Here is an 18,458-nt window from a genome sequence, read left to right on the forward strand (position 1 = left end):
TATGCCACCACTGCGGAAGTCGAGAGTAGCGCCGCACTGGTGCAAAAAGTCAATACCGAGGATGATGTCATGCGTAGAACGAGGGAGCACCGTGAATTCAGTTCGGAACATGTGGCCAGCAATCACTACATTCACAAAACAAATACCAATCGGAACCAATGATTCTCCCCCTACACCCCGGAATATAACAGCACGATCCCAAGCGAACATTATTTTACGACCCAGACGGTTCTTGAAAGTTGAGCTCATCACTGACACCGTGGCACCAGTGTCCACTAAGGCCATGACGCAAATACCGTCCACTAAAACTTCAAGGCGCTTCTTTAACATAACAATGGGCAGAGGAATTGGCATTATCGATGATCCGGCGACCGCACCTCCATCAGCCGCACACGCTAGTTTCCCGGTGACGGTGGGGAACGACGTTGGGGAGAAGGCGAGCGGCGAGAGCGGTGCGGAGGTGGAGTCAGACTTCGGTCGGAGGCAGGGGAGTCGTTCCGTGGTGGCGCGTAACTGGATGGGCGCTGAGACGATGTGAAGACACGGTCATGAACGGGCGCATTGAAACTCGGGCGAGGGTACGACCATTGGCGCTGGGAGCGGAAAAACTGGCCCCGGCGACGGCAGAATCTAGAAATGTGACCGATCATACCACAGCGGTAACAAAGTGGTGGGTCGGGGGGGCACTCGGGATAACACTCCTCGTAGCCAGTGTCGAAACGACCATCGCACTCCGGCTGCAGCAGGTGGCGTTGCGGGCGAGCTGGCGCCCTGGGGCCGGGGCGGGTGATCCGGGGAGCGTCGCTGTAATCAATGCGAGTAGCACTGGTAGGGGCCTGGCTATACAAACTCCAAGGGGAGGAGCGGTAGGCGGGAGCCGCCTGCAGAGAACAGCTCTCATACAGGACTTCACTGCGGCGCCCAAGATCTTGATGCCGGGAGAGTTCGTCACGCACTATTTGACGAATGACGTCAAGGAGAGTCGCAGCATTCACAGGCTCGTGGAAATCCACGCTGGAGGAGGAGGAGAAAAGCATTTATTTAGTAATGTACAGAGATGTGCTCGGGGAGAGGCCCCTAGTGGGTCTCACCCCTTACAATACTAGTCGGAGTCCCTCATTCCGGGATCCCGTTGGTCGAGACCGCTACAGAAGTCCGCCGAACCAGGGCCTGCTGGGCCGATAGTTCCAGGCAGCTGAGTAGGGCCGCCTCCCTGTCCTCTCGGGTAGGGGAAGGGGTGATTGGTGGGAGAGAAGGATTTTTTCTGCATGCCCAAACCATGTGGAAGGTGTCGGCCACCTCCCCACAGAATGAGCAGCGGCCGTCAAAAGGATTAAAGTGCTTGAGAACCGCCGGGCACAGCAGGGTGTTTGTAAAGAGCCTGAGGAGAATTCGTTCGCCAGCTTTACCCAGTCCTTTCATAGGAACTGGGTATCGCCGGTGTTCGGCACGATAGTGCTCAGTAATTTCTTTAAAAGAAAGGAGAGGGGTGTGATCTGGGTTAAGCTCCTCCCAAGGGACGCCTGGTGCCCGGTGAGTGAGTGCGCGGGCTGCCTCATGGGCGGCTTCGTTACCTGGCATGCCTTGGTGGCCGGGGACCCATATGATTGAGCGATGAGTTGGATCGCCGTCGCGAGTACTGCGGTGTAAAATTTGGTGAGCGAGTGGAGTGATCCAACCGAACTCAAAGTTACGACAGGCTCCGCGAGAGTCTGTGAGGATGAATTTAGAGTCGGGATGGGAGGCTGCGAGGGCGATCGCCACCTCCTCCGCATGCGTTGAGTTGGGCGCTCTGAACGAGAGGCCGTCCACCTGTTTTCCCTCGTGTATGACTGCAGCCGTGTACCATTCCCCCCTGGAGCGGTAGAGGCCTGCAATGTCGACGTAGAAGACGTGTTTCTTTGAGCCATAGTGGCGGTGCAGGGCATTCGCCCGCGCCTGGCGCCGGCCATTATGGTCCTCCTTGTTCATCTTAGTCGGAAGGGGTCGAACGTAGAGGGCGCTTCTCCACAGTTCTGGCACTCGAACCCGTTCCATGGTGTGGTGATCATGTCTGATATGTAACCGGTCCAAGAGGCGGCGACCGGACACAGTCTGGGCGAGACGCGTGTATTGGTTAACGAGATGCGCCTCGCGGAGTTCTCGATAGGTGTTCATTACCCCCAACGCGAGAAGTCGCGCGTTGGAAGTGGATATCGGGAGGTCGAGGGCTCTCTTGAAAATTTTGCGGAGTACAATCTCCAAGTGATCTTCGTCATGTTTCCGTAAGCGGAGGTAATGAGTCGAGTACAGTACTCGACTTGTTACGAAGGCATGCGCGAGCCGCATCGCATCCTTACTTCGCAACCCTCCTCGCTTGTTAGAAACGCGGCGAACCATTCGGCCCACCTGGTCGCAGACTTTGCGGAGTTTGGCAAGAGTTGTGTCTGCCTTACGATGTTGATTAATGAAGAGACCGAGTATTCGTAGCTCCTTCGCTTCACGGATGGGGCCGCTTGCGAGAGAAAGCTGAACGGAGATTTTGCATTTCGGAGAAGATCGAATATGCACAAATTCAGACTTGGACGGGGAGCACTGGAGGCCGCAGTACGTGGCATAGTGGTCACCTATGCTCGCCGCTGCTTGCAGGCATTCCTCCATCTCTCCTATATTTCCCGTAGTGGCCCAGATGGTGATGTCATCGGCGTACAGCGCATGCTGAACACCGCCGACAGCCGCCAGCTGTGCCGGGAGGTACATCATAGCAATGTTAAAGAGAAGCGGGGACAACACAGCGCCTTGTGGTGTGCCCCGCGTTCCCATCTCAAACGGGCCGTACTCGGTCTCTTGTATACGTATATAGGCCAAGCGGTCTGTTAAGAAATCTTTGATGTAATTGAATGTACGAGGACCACAGTTAATCTCGCTAAGGTGTTTTAGTATGACGCCGTGTTTAACATTGTCAAACGCACCCTTGAGATCGAGTGCTAGGACTATTTTGTCGTTGTGTGGGTGTTCTATGGGTTCGAGAACCTCGTGATGAAGCTGTAAAAGGATGTCTTGTGCGGACTTACTGGGTCGGAAACCGAACATGGTGTCGGCAAAGGAGTTCTTGCTCTCGAGATATTCTGAGAGGCGGTCACGGACCATCGTTTTCATCAGTTTTCCTACGCATGAAGTGAGGGAGATGGGCCGGAGGTTGTCTGTGTTTACCGGTTTCCCCGCCTTTGGGATAAAGGTTACCAATGATGTCTTCCAATCCGGTGGCAACGAAGTGTCCCCGGTCCAAATGGCGTTAATATATTCGAGTAGGGTTTCGTATGCCCGATCAGGAAGGTTCGCCAATAATTTGACTGTGACCTTATCCCTCCCGGGCGCCGTCCCCGTGCGCATTTTGGCAAGAGCCGCGCGAAGGTCGTGAAGCTGGAAAAGTTGATCCAGTTCCGGATTATCGCAGCCTGCATACGAATAATCCTGCCCACGCGGGTCTTGATCCTGATTGAGGTACTGTGAGCGCAAGGTGTTCGCTAGCTGCTTCGTGTTTCCTTGAAAGTTGTGTATCGCGCGATTGATGTGTTTCTGTGTTTCCGAGCGTGTTTGTGTGGGTTCTATGAGAGTCCTGAAGAGCCGCCAAGTGTTGCGGCTGGACATATGTCTTGCTGCGCTGTTGCATCGATCTACCCAGTTAGTGTCTGCGAGCTGGGCAGCATACTCGGCAGCTTGCTGGGTGAGGTCAGAGATGCGAGCGCGGAGTTTACGGTTGTGTTTCTGCCGCCGCCATCGCTTAGTGAGGCTGCGGCGAGCTTCCCAGAGGTGCATCAGGTGGTTATCCACGTCAGGTGCACGCTCCGTAAGCTGGATATGGTTTTCGTGCGAACGGAGTGTTTGCATGAGTCATTGTGCCCAAGTGGAGTAGTCCTGTTCCATGAGAGAAGTTACTGGGAGGGCCTGGCGGAAAGCGTTCCAGTCGGGAAGTTTGGCTTGCGCAAGGGGACGACGTAAGGGCCGAGTGTAAATGACAGTGTTCAGTATGCAGTGGTCGCTACCGAGGGTGTCCTCGGTGTTGATCCACTCTGCGTGTTGGATGTGTTTCACGAGGGTAAGGTCGGGGCAAGTGTCCCGAGTGACGGAGTTCCCTACACGTGTTGGGTGGACCGGGTCGGTTAGAAGAGTCATGCCCAGCGTAGATATAAGTTCCGCCAACTTACGACAACGCGTCTCTTTCTTGCAATAGCCCCACATGAGACAGGGCGCGTTAAAATCGCCCACTATCATGAGGGGGTCGCGACCCGCGATCCTTAGCGCTGCGCTAAAGATGTTAGAAAAAGTGATGTTTTTGAGTTTCGGGGGGCAGTATTTTAAGTATGTGTGCGGGGCTATCTGTTCGCCGCAGGGGGAGGACAGAGACCATCACGTACGAATATTCCAAATTTAGATCGAGATCAACCTCCTGCGCTGTGTAACCCTTATGGACTAGGATACAGGTGAACGGGTCTCGTTGAAAAGCGTTATAGCCCGTGAGCTTAACCGCATCTCCGGTTTCTTGCAACGCAAGGACTGCGGCGGGGTGTTCAAGGTTGTCAATGTACGCCCTTAAGTGGGCGCGTTTGGTCCTGTTTTTGAAACCCCGACAATTCCATTGCACAAGGGAAAAAACTTGCTGTCTTTGCGGGGGGCGGCGCCCTTTAGGGTGTTGGTTGGGAGGGGACGCAGCCATGTTGATTTGAAGGGAGACTGCCTTGGAGAGCCGGCACAGGTTCCGTCACCTGCGGCTGGATCGGTTCCGGCTCTTCCTTGAGTTCGGTTAGATCGATGGGGCGGTTGAATATTGATGGGCGGTTTGCGTCTTTGAGGGGCCCCATTCGGCGTAGAAGCCTGGGGTTTGACTCCAGCCACGTCTTAATATTGGCCGTGACGGTGGCCGTAACCGTGGCCGTGGCTGACTTGAACAGGTTTTCTTGAATTTGGCCGAAATTTGACATCTGAGTCGCTAATGCGGCAAGGGCGTTTTCGAGGGCGGTGAAACGCGCGTCAGAGCTAGATGATGTCGGGTCCACCGGCACTTGTTGCATCGGTTCCGGAGCTACCTGGGCAATAGGCGGGGAGGACCGAGCCGTTTCTAGCGCATGAATTTTGGCCTGGAGTTGAGCATTTTGAGCCCGGAGAGTCTCGAGCTCACGGCGACGGTGGTGACGTTAGGCAGGCGACCGAACTTGGGAGTAATTCGACGCAGTTTTAGAGCTTCAAAGGTGCGGCAGTACTTGATGATATCCGTGGGCGAGTCTAAATTTTCTTTACTAATAAGAAAGCTGTAGACGTCCTCTGCGATGCCCTTGAGGAGATGACCAACGCGATCTTCGTCGGACATACTGGGATTAACGACCTTGCACAGCTTCAAGACCTCTTCTATGTAAGTCGTGCAGGTCTCTCCAGGCACTTGCGCTCTCTGAAGCAAAGACTGCTCAGCGCTCTTTCGTTTGGCAACGGTATCTCCGAAGCAGCTGCGGAGCTCTTCCATGAAGCGGTCCCAACTGGTTATAGACGCCTCATGGTTTTCGAACCAAGTTAGCGCGGTGCCATCGAGAAAGAAAACGACATTGGCCAGCTGAAGAGTGGCATCCCAGCCGTTGTATTTGCTCACCCGCTTGTAATTGGTGAGCCAATCATCCACGTCTTCGCCAGCCTTCCCGGAAAACGCCCGCGGCTCACGGTAGTGCCGCCAAGCGGGCGTTGTTGTTGTTGTTGTTGTTGTCCTCTAGATAGTGGCGCGTTGCTGCGCCGGTAGGACGTGCTTCGGCTTCTTTTGGCATTTGCACGGGCAACGGTGGCAATCCGGCGATTCTTCGGCTGCAGCGGTTTCGAGAGGGGTCCGTGGTGATCGACCCAGAACCTGCACCACACTGTTACAGGTTCTATTTACAAATGGTATTTACAAGACAGGTCGACCAGAGCCTGGTGCGCCAGCGGCAGGATACTGGACTTCCTCCTTTTCTTCCAGCCGCCGCAAGTCTTCTTTGTTCCTCAGAGCCCATGCGCAGGAGGTGAAAATATGTTCCTAGATAGAGCTGCAGAAATCTTCTGTCGCAAATTAAAAAATCGAGTAGCTTCGCGCTGCCCTTCGAGCACAGTGGGCCATGATCGATAGGTCTGCATCCCTAAAATGTGCGCTGATGGAAATTGGACGTGATCCAGAGAGAACAACTATGTACAGTTTCTGTTTAACTCTTGCTTATCTCCAATAAACAATCCAACGGCGGATATCAGCCGCTCGTCACCAGCGCCTGATGCAGTGCTTAGCAAATACCTACTCGAGAGTTCCGTAACTACAGTTACAAAACTTAAACTATCGCTATATGTGCATCTATAGAAGGATGCTCGTAAACTTTTCATGCGAGAGTGCTCACTTGCTACCAACGTTTTTAGATCCCTTTCAGTTTGCAAGCTCCCCCGGGCCGATAAAAAGGGATCTAAAAACGTTGCTTGCTACTACCAACGTAAGTCAGTTCGGAAGACTGCATCGCACGTTCCTTTGCAATATGAGTGTTTATCACTGAATATTACTTTAGCAGTAGCGAGCAAACGTCGAACTTCTCGCTTCTTTCACTAGCATGGTTAGGCCAGAAAGCTGTACTTCCATTTAATGGATGTTGTAAAGAACCTCCTTTTTTAATAACTACACATTTAATGTTGTGGAAATTTTTTAGGAATTTTAAAATATTTAGATTCCTTAACACAGCGCAAAAGACAAGGACAAAGAAAGAAAAGAAACACACAGGGCTGACTTACAACTAAATTTATTCATGAAATTTCACGAAATATTCAAGAAATGAATATTTAGATGCTTCATATGGTCATAGTACAGGCTCTGATGGTAGCCAGTTTATTATACCAGGTCCGAACTGCACTTAAACGTTGAACGAATTGTGATTAACCAAAGAGTTTTTTTTTTAGTACAGTCACATTAGAACAAGTGCGTGTGCTAGACACACGGTTACGCGCTCAGCAGTGGACGAGCACGGCACACTTCCAGTGTATTTCGGTAGCTTTACATTTGGAATAGGCACGCACAAAGCAATACAGTGTGTACCTAGTGCGTTGGTAACGCAATCGTCCCACTTCGGCAACAGGTGCCAATAGGGGTGATTTTGGAGCGCACGAGACAGTTTCTGCTCGTGAAGAACCGACGCGGAAGAGCAATTAAATCATGATAAAAAATGACAGTGGCTTATGAACACTTGCAATACGTGATGAGGGGAATATATGCGCATGATATAACATTACTAAGTTTCCACAAAGATCTTGAAACACATGTCCCGGTAGACAGAGGTATGTCAGGCTCCGCCAGGCATGCCTCTTTTTCGAGCGAATCCAATGAAGATCTGCTCCAAATTCGTGTCCTGAATCAGGACACGAGAGAACGTGAACGACTGCTCGAGCTCTTCGATCTTCTCAAACATCGTGCTCCAGGGCAATTTCTGCGTGATGTGGTAGTCGTGCACGTTCTGGAACGCAAAATATAGATAACTGTCAGCAAAGTGCAACTTAGTCTGTGATACGGCGCCGCTTTCATGATCTGACAGAGAACCCCAATTACTGGTATTTGCCAAGCCTATAGTGATAATAATGGGCGGCCTATTACTGAAATTCTAACAGCCGTGGTTACTATGTGGATTGTGAAGCAGGAAATTGTAAAACGTAGCTAGTGTCGTGCGGAATGCGGTTACTGCAAGAATGGCTTAGGTCACGAGAATTTATCTCGCGGTCATACCAAATTCAACAGTCAAATCCAAGCAGCGTGTGACATGCCGATACCTCTTCACTGATCAAAAATCATGAGAGTGCTAGCTCATAACTTGTCTCCGAAGGAAATGAAAGTACAACCGATCCCCCCTCCCCCCCCTAATAAAAAAAAGTTAACTGTTGCATGAAATCGTTATACATTATATGCACCTATCGAATATCGCACTCAATTGATCGACGACATGCACACGCTGCTAGACAGCATCTGTTCGCTATTGGTCTCTTACTACCGCCTGAGCAGCTTTTCACGTAACGTCGTCAGTTATGCAATAGATACACTAATTTTGATGCGGTTGCAATTTCACTGCAAGTGCGCCAATATCGAGAACGCCACCAGCAAAGCAGCGTTTAAATCAAGGCAGCCGCAAAGCTATCAACACTGGCTGTCTTCAGTGTTGCTAATGTACTGTTTCGCAAGACGCATTTTATTATTTTGCGTGCAGATTCTTCGCTTATTTCACGCGAAACGCTTTGAGCTCTCATTGTTGCCAAATTAAAGCGAATATCGAACGAACCTGGAGCCGGGTATGAAGGAGCGTTTCTTCAAAATATTTCTAGACTGTCTGCCCGAATCGTATCCAGCGGAAAGAAATCTGCAGCTCTGAGAGGGATTCGAACCGGTGGCAGCTCAGACAAATCAACCTCGCTTACCACTCGGCCTTAGACCGCTCGGCCATCGCCGCATCATCCAGCGCGGCGTGCATAGCTAGTAGCCACTTGCGCTGTGGTGTATACAAGATCGCTTTCATCATCTTTAATCTGTTCGTTCTTCTCCGCGAATTCTAGCGATGGCTGCGGAGATTTTTTTTTTTTTTTGACGAAAGTAATGGCACAGTCGTCGGCGCATATGTAGCGCGTGCTCACGCCATCCTCTTCCTCGGAGGTAAGCACTGGACAGACTCATCATCATCATCAGCCTGACTACGCCCACTGCAGGGCAAAGGCCTCTCCCATGTCTCTCGAATTAACCCCGTCCTGTGCCAGTTGCGGCCACTGTATCGCCGCAAACTTCTTAATCTCATCCGCCCACCTTACTTTCAGCCGCCCCCCGCTACGTTAGCCTTCTCTTGGAATCCACTCCATTAGCCTTAAGGATCACCGGTTGTCTTGCCTTAGCATTACATGCCCTGCCCAAGCCCATTTCTTCCTCTTAATTTCGACTAGGATGTCATTAACCTGCGTGTGTTCCCTCACCTACTTCACCCCCTTCCGATCTCTTAACGTAACACCTGTCATTTTTCTTTCCATAGCTCGCTGCATTGTCCTTAACTTAAGCTGAACCCTCTTAGTTAGCCTTCACGTTTCTGCCCCATAGGTGAGTACCTGTAAGATACAGCTGCTGTACACTTCTTTTGAGGGATATTGGAAAACTGCCATTCATCATCTGAGAGAACGTGCCATATGCGCTCCACCCCATTCTTATTCTTCTAGTTATTTCCCTCTCATGATCCAGATAAGCGGTCACTACCTGCCGGTCACAACCTGGACAGACTGGGCCGGTCTAAAATAACGATTACTTCCCACTTTGATGAAGTTTTCAAAATGTCTGCCCTTAGCCATTGGCTAAACCGAATCTATGCCCTTGGCTTAAGCCAGTAATCAACAGTGAATGTGGGGCGTGGTGTCATTTTATCTGATGAGGAATGGCAGGAAATCAAAACGCATGTAATCAATTGGAATCTTCATAATATACCAGCTGTTATGCCACGCACAAAAGCCGGCGAACCTCGGCAAGCGCCGTAGCTCGCTATGACAAGCTTAGAAAAGCGGCTGATGGTGGAGGTTCCAAGATTGGAGAATAACTACCGCCACCTATGGACAGTCCTAGAAGGCGCTATGCATTTTCTGGGATGCATTTAATGCAGCCTGCAAGCAGTCTAGAACATGCGATCTTCAGTTCAACTCAGCATTTTATCAACGCAGGCAACGACGAAAGTGACGCACACTGGGAGGGAAACAACAAGAAGAGGGAAACGTTGAGCAGTAGTATCACTCCTTCCCCTCCAAACGACCGCTTCTAAACTAGAAACACCGTCAAGCGCTCCAACGATTGAACCATTTCCCGGTACATCGGTGCTGACGCAGGGTTTCATTCATACACTATTCAATATTCGCCCCGGCCGCACACTGTTGTCGAGATGCGATTCCATAATAAAACAATTTTCAGTAATGTCCATAAATCCTAAAACAATAAGCAAATATTTGCAAGCGTATTAGCGAACGGTTGAGTGTTGCGGCAAAGCTGAATGCCTAATAGTCATACTACATAGGATTTGAGCAGAATTACGCGCACTGAAATGTATTTCGGGTGCTGTTTTCAGTTGCTCATACGTCACATTTATTAAAGTGAGGCTGCTCGAGGATAATTTTCATGCATTAGGAATTGTAAGCTTGGGCGCTTTCCTGATGAATGCTAATGGATGAACACGCAAGCACACTAGGAAACAAAACACTGTACCTTCAACATCCGCAAACAAAATGCAAATTGCAGCAGAGCCCCGATCCTCAAAGAAAACCTTTCTCACCGTGCGAAGTTGAGGCGAAACTGCAAGGTCAGTGAGAAACGCGCCTGGGTAGAGCAGAAGCAACTGGCCCAGACGGAAACAATCTGGACTAATTCTATCCATTTTCTCCTTTCCTAGATTCGCCTCAAGAGCTTCTTCCCCTTAACGCAATGAAGTGAAGAACAGGTACTCGACGAACGTATTGCTAAAAGTAAAATACAGTCGCAGCAAAATAAATTTGGCCTTTAACAGGGCCGGAAAAGTCTCACGTCGTGAGCGCCAAGGCGAACCACTCCGGGGAACAACTTGGCCACGTCATGGTCAAGCGCGCGACCAGTCTTGTCGCGAATGGTGGTGTCTCCCTCCCCTCGGCCTCGGTCGCGGGACACGGGAGTTGGTTTCAACACCAACTGCATGGTGTACCCGGTGCCGAACTTGTGTCTGAGGTGCTGCAGGGTGCCCAGGCAAATCATCTGCCCCGCAACCATGATGCAGAGCCGGTCGCAGAGTGCCTCGCACTCCTCCATGCTGCGGACACGGTACGGTGAGAGATAAGCGCACGCGAAGCCAAAAGATATGAAACTACTGGCTTCACGCTGTTCACGCCACGCCCGGCGTCACGCCCCAGGCGAAATGCGCCTTACCACCTCTCGGAACACATTACGTATGACTGTGCTGGAATAAAATATGTGATGGACCCTGTGTGAAGTGGGTGGAATGCATTTCTACCAGTGAACGCCCGAAAGTGCGCCCAGCGGATTTTGCATCAAGAATTGAAGGCTGCACACGCACGCGCATGCACACGCTCAGTTACAAGCACACCGGCATGTACAAGCGCGGAAATGACGACTGTACTGCTAACGCAGTAAAAAAAGAAGAAAAACTACCGTAGTTATTCGAAGCAGTGGCGGTGCGCACCTTAAGCTACTCGGCCATCTCAAAAGCTCCTTTTTATTGATGTTGCATGGAATATCAGGAATCGCCCTGACTCTCATCACGCTGGTTATGCAAGCGTGACTTTCGCTTGCATAACCAGAGTTAGCTAGGCTAAGCCGCAGCCATTTCTAGCTGTAACGCTGCTAGAACTGGTTCGATCTCGTCCGAACCGGTTCAAAGAGGAAGGGAATGTGCCTTAGGGGCCGAACCGGCAACTGAATCCGAAAGGCGTGAACCAAACCCGAACCCTAAAAAATTCCGGTTCGACACCGTGCCCGGGTTCAAGCCTGGCAGCGGAAACCACGTTCCAATGGAGGCGAAACGCAAAAAGTGCGCGTGTGCTGTGCGATGTCAGTGCACTTTAAAGATACCCAGGCGGTCTAGATTAATCCGGAGCCCTCCGCTACGGCGACCTTCACAGCTTCAGTCGCATCGCGATGTTAAACCGAACATAAAGATAATTTCCACAATGGCTACTGTTGTCTGGAACACATTAGTCACTTCCAATTTTCGGAATTCCGCCTGTACGGCATACCTAGAGGATAGCACAATAATAATCCTGTAAAATGGCCACCGTTTTAGCGGCTTACGACAGTACAGTAGGAGCAACCACAACACCAGCGGTGACGTCCTTTAAGTAGTGTGCCATAAAAATGCGTCAGAGCTTTGAAGGTATGCCAAACTCTCCTGCTTAAAATGTAGTCCAGAAATCTTAAATAATCAATCTAACATCGCTGAGGTTACCGTGGTCATATTAGGAGGAGGAGTTTGACGCATATTTTGCTCTGGCACATTTATTGCAACGCAGCTTCCCTTGACTTTGCCGCTAGTATAACCGAGGCTAACACAGGTAACACGCAATCCTCAGCCCAGAACTGTCTACTGACATGCGCGCTTATTGGTCAGCACTGTACCCTTGAGAGGTGAGCAGGATGGCTGTGTTGGCTGCGCTGCGGATCGCTGCGAGATTGCCGGAAAGGTTGCCCCTAGCGACGACGTCGATGCCGGCAAAGGGCTCGTCGAGGAAAACGACCCTGTGCTTGCCCATGATGGAGAGCGCGACCGAGAGCTTCCTCTTGTTTCCGCCGCTTAATAGAGGACGGAAGAGTTGGAGCCATTATGAAATCAGCCTTTGTGGTCATTTACTGAAAACCAGATTCAAGCCTAATGCTTCTATGCAAGATAACAAGCCATGGACGCCACAGACTCAAGAGCCGGCATACAACAATACTTGCGAGAGACAGAAAGCACGCACGCGAACTAATGCACACAAAGACGCACACCCGCGTGCACACACAAAGGGAAGTTGAGGGCCTCACGGATATGGTAAGAAAACAACAAACAGTTTTTGAGGTACAGTCGGGGACAAAAGTCTCCGGACCACGTGTTCCTCTAACGAAGCCGATAGCTCAGCTATTAGTCGGCGGCTGGAGACCACACTTGTGGAGGTAAATGTTAAATTTTTGTTCTTTCATCTCCACAAGTGCGGCCTCCAGCCGCTGTCTGATAGTCGAGCTATACGCTTCGTTTGAAGAACACGTGGTCCGGAGTCTGTTGTCCCCGACTGTACACGCAAGGCATTTGGTAACGTGAGAATTTTCATGGTATTCTTATTAACGCTTTCCTTAACGAGTAAAAAGTAATGGGGGAGTGCGTTTAGATAGAAGATAAAGATGATTTTGCACAAAGAACACCACATGCCACCGTAGGGCTCTGAACCCCATGATCGCACAAGCGGCGTGCTGCTCTCGCTCAGTTTACACACACACACACACACACACACACACACACACACACACACACACACACACACACACACACACACACACACACACACACACACACACACACACACGCACACGCACACGCACGCACGCACGCGCACACACACACACACACACACACGTGCGTCTGTGAAAGAAGGCTGAAACGTCAAGCGAACTACAGTGCTTCCCCACGTCTGCTTTCTTCAAGTGCGTTACCAACCTGGCCCTAGGAACTGTTTAGTATGTCCTCTTCACGCATGCCATATTGCCTGTTGGTGATGAGGGAGATCATGCGTGCGTCTTGTAGCTTTATTGCTCTGGGCAGGGTCTAAGTGTGAAAACTGCGTTGGGTGGATTGAACCCTCAGCCCAAGACTCTTATTGCTGTCTTTTCCGGTAAATGGGTTCCTTCCTGGTTGACCTCGAGTCTCAGGTCCTCGCTGGTTGCCTCTACAGAACCGCAGCAGATCCGATTTCTCGATCGAGCATGCGAGTCTTCATTCTCCCAGGTATTGCTCTACACAGGAAGCCGGTTCCTGTAGCCTTTCTTCTTGAAAGAATGTCGTACACCAAAAAAGGACGAAACAGGAAGGAAAAACACAGAACAGGAAAGAGGCGCATGTTCTGTGTTTTTCCTTCCTGTTTCGTCCTTTTTTGGCGTACGACATTCTTTCAAGACAATGTACCAACTAACCCGTCAAAAAGTTCTACTACAGCCTTTCTTCCTTCTGCCCGAGGGGGCCCCTGTTTGTCCAGACTGTTATGTCGTCCGCATACATGGCGTGCCTGATGCCTTCGATCTTCTCTAGTTTTTCAGCTAGGCCTATCATAGTAGTATGGGTGAAAAGTGACCCTTGGGGTGGGCCCTTGTTTGGCGTGCGATTTTTCTCGGATCGCAGGTCTCCAATGCCGATGACTAACAAATATTCCACGCGACCATCCGCTTACGCACAGCCAGAGGAGCTCTGTTGAACGCGGAATTAGTGAATGTAGCCGCGTTCGGCGGCGTCGTGAATGTGACGGGGCGGGAAGTGTGATTTGGGCGTTTCCCGAAAAGCAGCAATTAACACCACTGATTTGGCTACGCTCAGTGTGAAAAAGCAGGCGCATTGGTTCGAGGCAGCTATTCGCAGCTCAAAACACTAAGCAGCGTTCCTAATCGTCTATAGGTCATTGCGTCTGTCGGGCCGGAGAGATCACCAGTTTCAGAAACAAGGGAACACACTTTGCTCAAGCACTAAAGGGAATTTCTCCCTTATTGCAAAGCAATCCATTGGAATACAAATGCGCCACATGTGACATCCCAGACGCGAAACGCTGGCCGCCGACTAGGAACTTCTAGAAACGACTAGGATTGAATTGGAAGTCTTGGTAAAGTGCATACAGCCCAAACAGTTTGCTTCTAGGCTCTTCACTGGAGCTATTATTGCATCCACGGAAGTCTCAGGTTTGGAAGGGGCAATGAGAGAGTTTCCACTCACCAGCAAAATATCCGGAAGACTGGCGACGCATAGCGAGCAACACAGTAAGGGCCACAATAAACTCCTTGGTTTCTTTTCTCATTACAGAGGGAGTACACACGCTTGACGCCCATAAAACACCTCCCTTGGGCTTATTAAAATCAGCAGCAGTCCGCGCTGTCATGCGGTGCTTCTATGCTCGTATGCGTCTTTATTGCCCCGTGCGCTATTTTTCCTGTCTTGAGTGGCCATCTGAAGCGGTCTATCCTGACTTCAAGCAACTCTGCTATCTATATTCTCGCGGGTAACACAAGGTGCAATTAACGTCGCCATTAGGATGCCTGCTTCGTATTTAATACACGTCGATAGAAAAACTTTTTTTTTTCATTTATGCAAACAGCGATTATTCCCATTCACCATACGATGCTTAACAACATGATTTGTTCCATTTAGGAAAGAGAAGGATTAAAGAAACGCACAGAACACGCACCGCTAAGTTCGGCACATGAATCAAGTCGATGCGTTCCGTATCTAAATCGTCATCGAATCGTGAAACGCCCTGTGTAGGTTGCCCGCTCACTTGTGGACCGGAAAGCAGATTGCTACCCTCACGCTTCAATGCCTCCAGGATAAGAGGACCGCATCAACAGTTTTATCCTTAGCTCGACAACAGGACGAGGCTGTATTTTTGGACAAGGGAATGCACTTCACACTGAGAGCGCCCTGAGTAGCGTTATACAGCCGCCTCACGCCCGAACACTTCTATGGCTGCACTGCAGTGCCCACCTGTATAGACCGCAGGGCTTGGGAGCGTGCTGCTCGAGGTCTGTGAGCTCTATGGCGGCCCGCACTGCTCGTTCGATGTTCGGCGCGGGAATTCCCCGCAGCTGCGCCAACAACCGCAGGTGTTCGATCGCGCTCAGCTTCTCCAGGAAGGGGTTAGACTGTGGGCAGTATCCGATGAACGACTGCCACTGCACAATGAGACCGCAGGGCAGGTACGCATAGATTAGTATCAAGGTTTAATAGTTGCTTAATTTCATTGCATCGGCGACGTTACACTGCACATATAAATTGCAAAAAGGTGTCTCAGAGCCAAAAGATATAGGAGGAACCCCGTATACGTACTAAAAAAAAACATAAGAATGAAGAAACAGCTGTCGCAGCATGAACAAATAAGTTCAAGCGTAAAAATTGACGCTTATTAGTAAACACAATTCGCAATAAAATATGTAAAGTTAGGTACAAGAAATAAGATAACGCTAATGATTTTAAACATGCATATAGACGGGATTTTATAAATTAATTTGGAAACATATTCGACGCTGAAGTTGCGCAAAAGCTTTGCCGTAGTCAGCCTCTTGATAATGTGATAAGTGATTATTCACAGATGAAAAGGGTATCTGTTTGTGGTTCATGGGCAAGTAAAGTGGCCCGCAGTTCTTTTCGTGAAATTTGAATGCTACAATACCAACACTGCCCTCAACTATTTTTGACTGTATACTGGCTGAGCCTGGGACGACATGAGGTTGTTTCCGACTCCGCTTTCTGCGTCCATGCCGGAATCGCCGCTGAATAGAACTTCTAATGCTTCTGCATGAAAAAGCAAGAAGGCGACTGTGTTTTCAATGGAGCAACCATTTTCGTTTAACTTTACGTTTCTGCCCAGTAGGTCAGTACCAGAAAAAAATACATCTGTTATTCACTTTCCTTTTCAAGAATATTGGGAAACTACCGTTCATTATCTTCACGAATATCCCTCGAGGGAAACTTATTTATTTTGTAATGTTTTAATCTTTTTCCGTTCCACGGCTCTATGTACGATGTCACGAACCTCTGGACCGATCCATGTTTTCTATGCCCACCAACGCCAACACCACTGGGTGCTCTACTGAACTGGACCATTAAAACCATTACATTGAAAGCACAAAGACGACTGTGTTTGCAATGGGGTAATCCAAACTTCTGTGCTACCATAACGGTGAGGATGCCTCTATGGTTCCAGAGGACAGCTAGCGAAACCAACCCTTCTGGGAGAGGCGGAGAGGCTCACGTCGGCCATGTAAGCGTCCCCTGCACTTGGCTGCAGTAGGCCCGTGAGCATCTGGAAAGTGGTGCTTTTGCCCGCGCCACTGACGCCGAGGAGTCCGAAGCATTCGTCGCGGCGCAGCGCCAGGCTAACACCACGCACCGCCTTGGCTTCCTTGAACGACTTGTACAGGTCGCAGGCCACGAGAATGTGACCCTCGTTCTCCAACTCCGCCGACGCACCGCTCGCCGCGAGTCGTTTGGATAGCTCCTTCTCGGCACGAACGTCTTCGTCCAAGCCGTCGCCTCCTTTTATAGCTGCCTTCCCGGATCCTAATAGGGCAAATTGCAGACCATCTCAGAGATGTGTCAGACTAAAACCGTACTGCACGTCACTTATACAGACGCGGTACCGGTTGTCTGCACTTCTTTCGCACTCAAACATTTTCTTAGATAAAAAAGCGCAGCATCATCTCGCAGAAAAGACCTATATATAGGCGCTCCAAAACGAGGAGCTATGCAGGGAATAAACAGCCTATTATACTCGTACACCATATGCATAGCACAAGAGCGCACTGGTTATTCTTATTGCATCTGCTCAAAAAGATGCTCCATGCCATGGTCACTGTGAAATATGATTGCCGGAAGGCATGTTGAAACGAGATGTAAATTGCAAAACCATTTTCTTTTACATAGCGGTTTTATATTGTGATATAGGTATACACATACATTCCTCGCATCCTTATCGCATACAATCCACTCGGATTGAGAATTTCCAGAAAAAAAAATGAGTGCCCATCAGTTGGATTGATGCGGAATAAATTGGAAAACATTCTTTTTCACTCGCCAGTCTTACTGTTCTTGTTGTATTTAAATTCTGAGCCCATTGTCTTTCACTCCCCAATTTATTCAAATTCTGATTCTATTCCAATTCTCGCCACGTAACTACGCACAAATGTGTTACATTGTTAGATCGCGGCTTCTCGTCATAGCACTGCCGGCGCAGTAGCGTAGCGGTTAAGCGATGCGTCAATGCATTGCTAGGCGATGTTGCTCTTCTCAGGCACTGCCACAAGGAATAGCTCCCGCAATCCAAAAGGCTGTATAATCTCCATGTAGGCCTGCTGTTGTGCGAGTGATTTTCACTTTTGCTGAGTCATTCTTCGTCCGGCGTCTTCCTGCTCTGCGCTACAAATGCAGAGGGGAATGGAAGAGGTTCAGCGGAGAGAGTGTCGATTAACAACATTATTTTGGACTAAGAAGGAAATTTAAGAAAAAATGGACCCGGCCCGTGCCACTGCGTATAGCGGGCTTAGGGACGATTGACAATGACAATGAATAGGTTGGGGCGACCTAAAAGGAAATAAAAAATAATAAGCCCCTGCCTGCATTGACGATTGACAGGTGGAGAAAAGTGAATTACTCTAAACATCACCTGGCAGGTAAAGGCTTTATACAGAAGCTGCCGGAGAGTTGTCGCCTTTATGGCCGTCCTAATGCGCTCGCATGAAATGTCTCTCTAATGTGCCTAAAGAACACCAAAAGGAAAACACGTTATTTCCGGTCGCAGTGTCGAATTCGTAGTGCGTCGCCTTTTGTGCGTATCTAAGCAAAAAAGCAGCGCTTGCTCGAAAAAGGAAGAAACAGAGGCCGTTACAAAAGGCTACAGGAAAGTCTGCGTCGATAGGTAGCCAATACTTGCACTGGACATAATTAAGCGGTGATCAAGGCGACAGCTCGTTCTACTGCAGTGTAACGTAGCTGGACTGCTGCTGATGATGAAAGCAGTGACTGCATCAGCCTAGTTCAGTGTATGCTGCCGAGGACTGATCAAGAAGCCACGCAGGTATTACGAACGCGGTGTGGAGTGTCAACAGCGGCCAGTAGTGCAGCGATATTAGGGCGTGTGCACGTGAGCCGGCACTCGGTGATTTCGCCGTTCTTTGTCTGAAGCCTGTCTGGGTCTAAGCCGCGCCAGTGGCAGCA

At 49.9% G+C, this 18,458-nt stretch overlaps 1 protein-coding gene across 1 annotated transcript in view; it reads right to left on the minus strand.

The window, feature by feature from the left end:
- Window positions 1-7,310: 7,310 nt before the first annotated feature.
- LOC149343966 (phospholipid-transporting ATPase ABCA3-like) overlaps window positions 7,311-18,458 on the minus strand; it is a 38,055-nt gene continuing 26,907 nt past the window's right edge. Inside the window, exons 12-16 of the mRNA XM_089547113.1 lie at window positions 16,471-16,805; window positions 15,231-15,418; window positions 12,134-12,307; window positions 10,553-10,811; window positions 7,311-7,481 (exon numbers count right to left, since the gene is read on the minus strand). Of these exons, the coding sequence (XP_089403239.1) occupies window positions 7,311-7,481; window positions 10,553-10,811; window positions 12,134-12,307; window positions 15,231-15,418; window positions 16,471-16,805 (1,127 nt within the window). The remainder of the gene's footprint in view (window positions 7,482-10,552; window positions 10,812-12,133; window positions 12,308-15,230; window positions 15,419-16,470; window positions 16,806-18,458) is intronic.

Source organism: Amblyomma mixtum, chromosome 5 (assembly GCF_055824585.1).
Source record: "Amblyomma mixtum isolate Tamu chromosome 5, ASM5582458v1, whole genome shotgun sequence".
In the NCBI taxonomy this organism is placed as follows: domain Eukaryota; kingdom Metazoa; phylum Arthropoda; class Arachnida; order Ixodida; family Ixodidae; genus Amblyomma; species Amblyomma mixtum.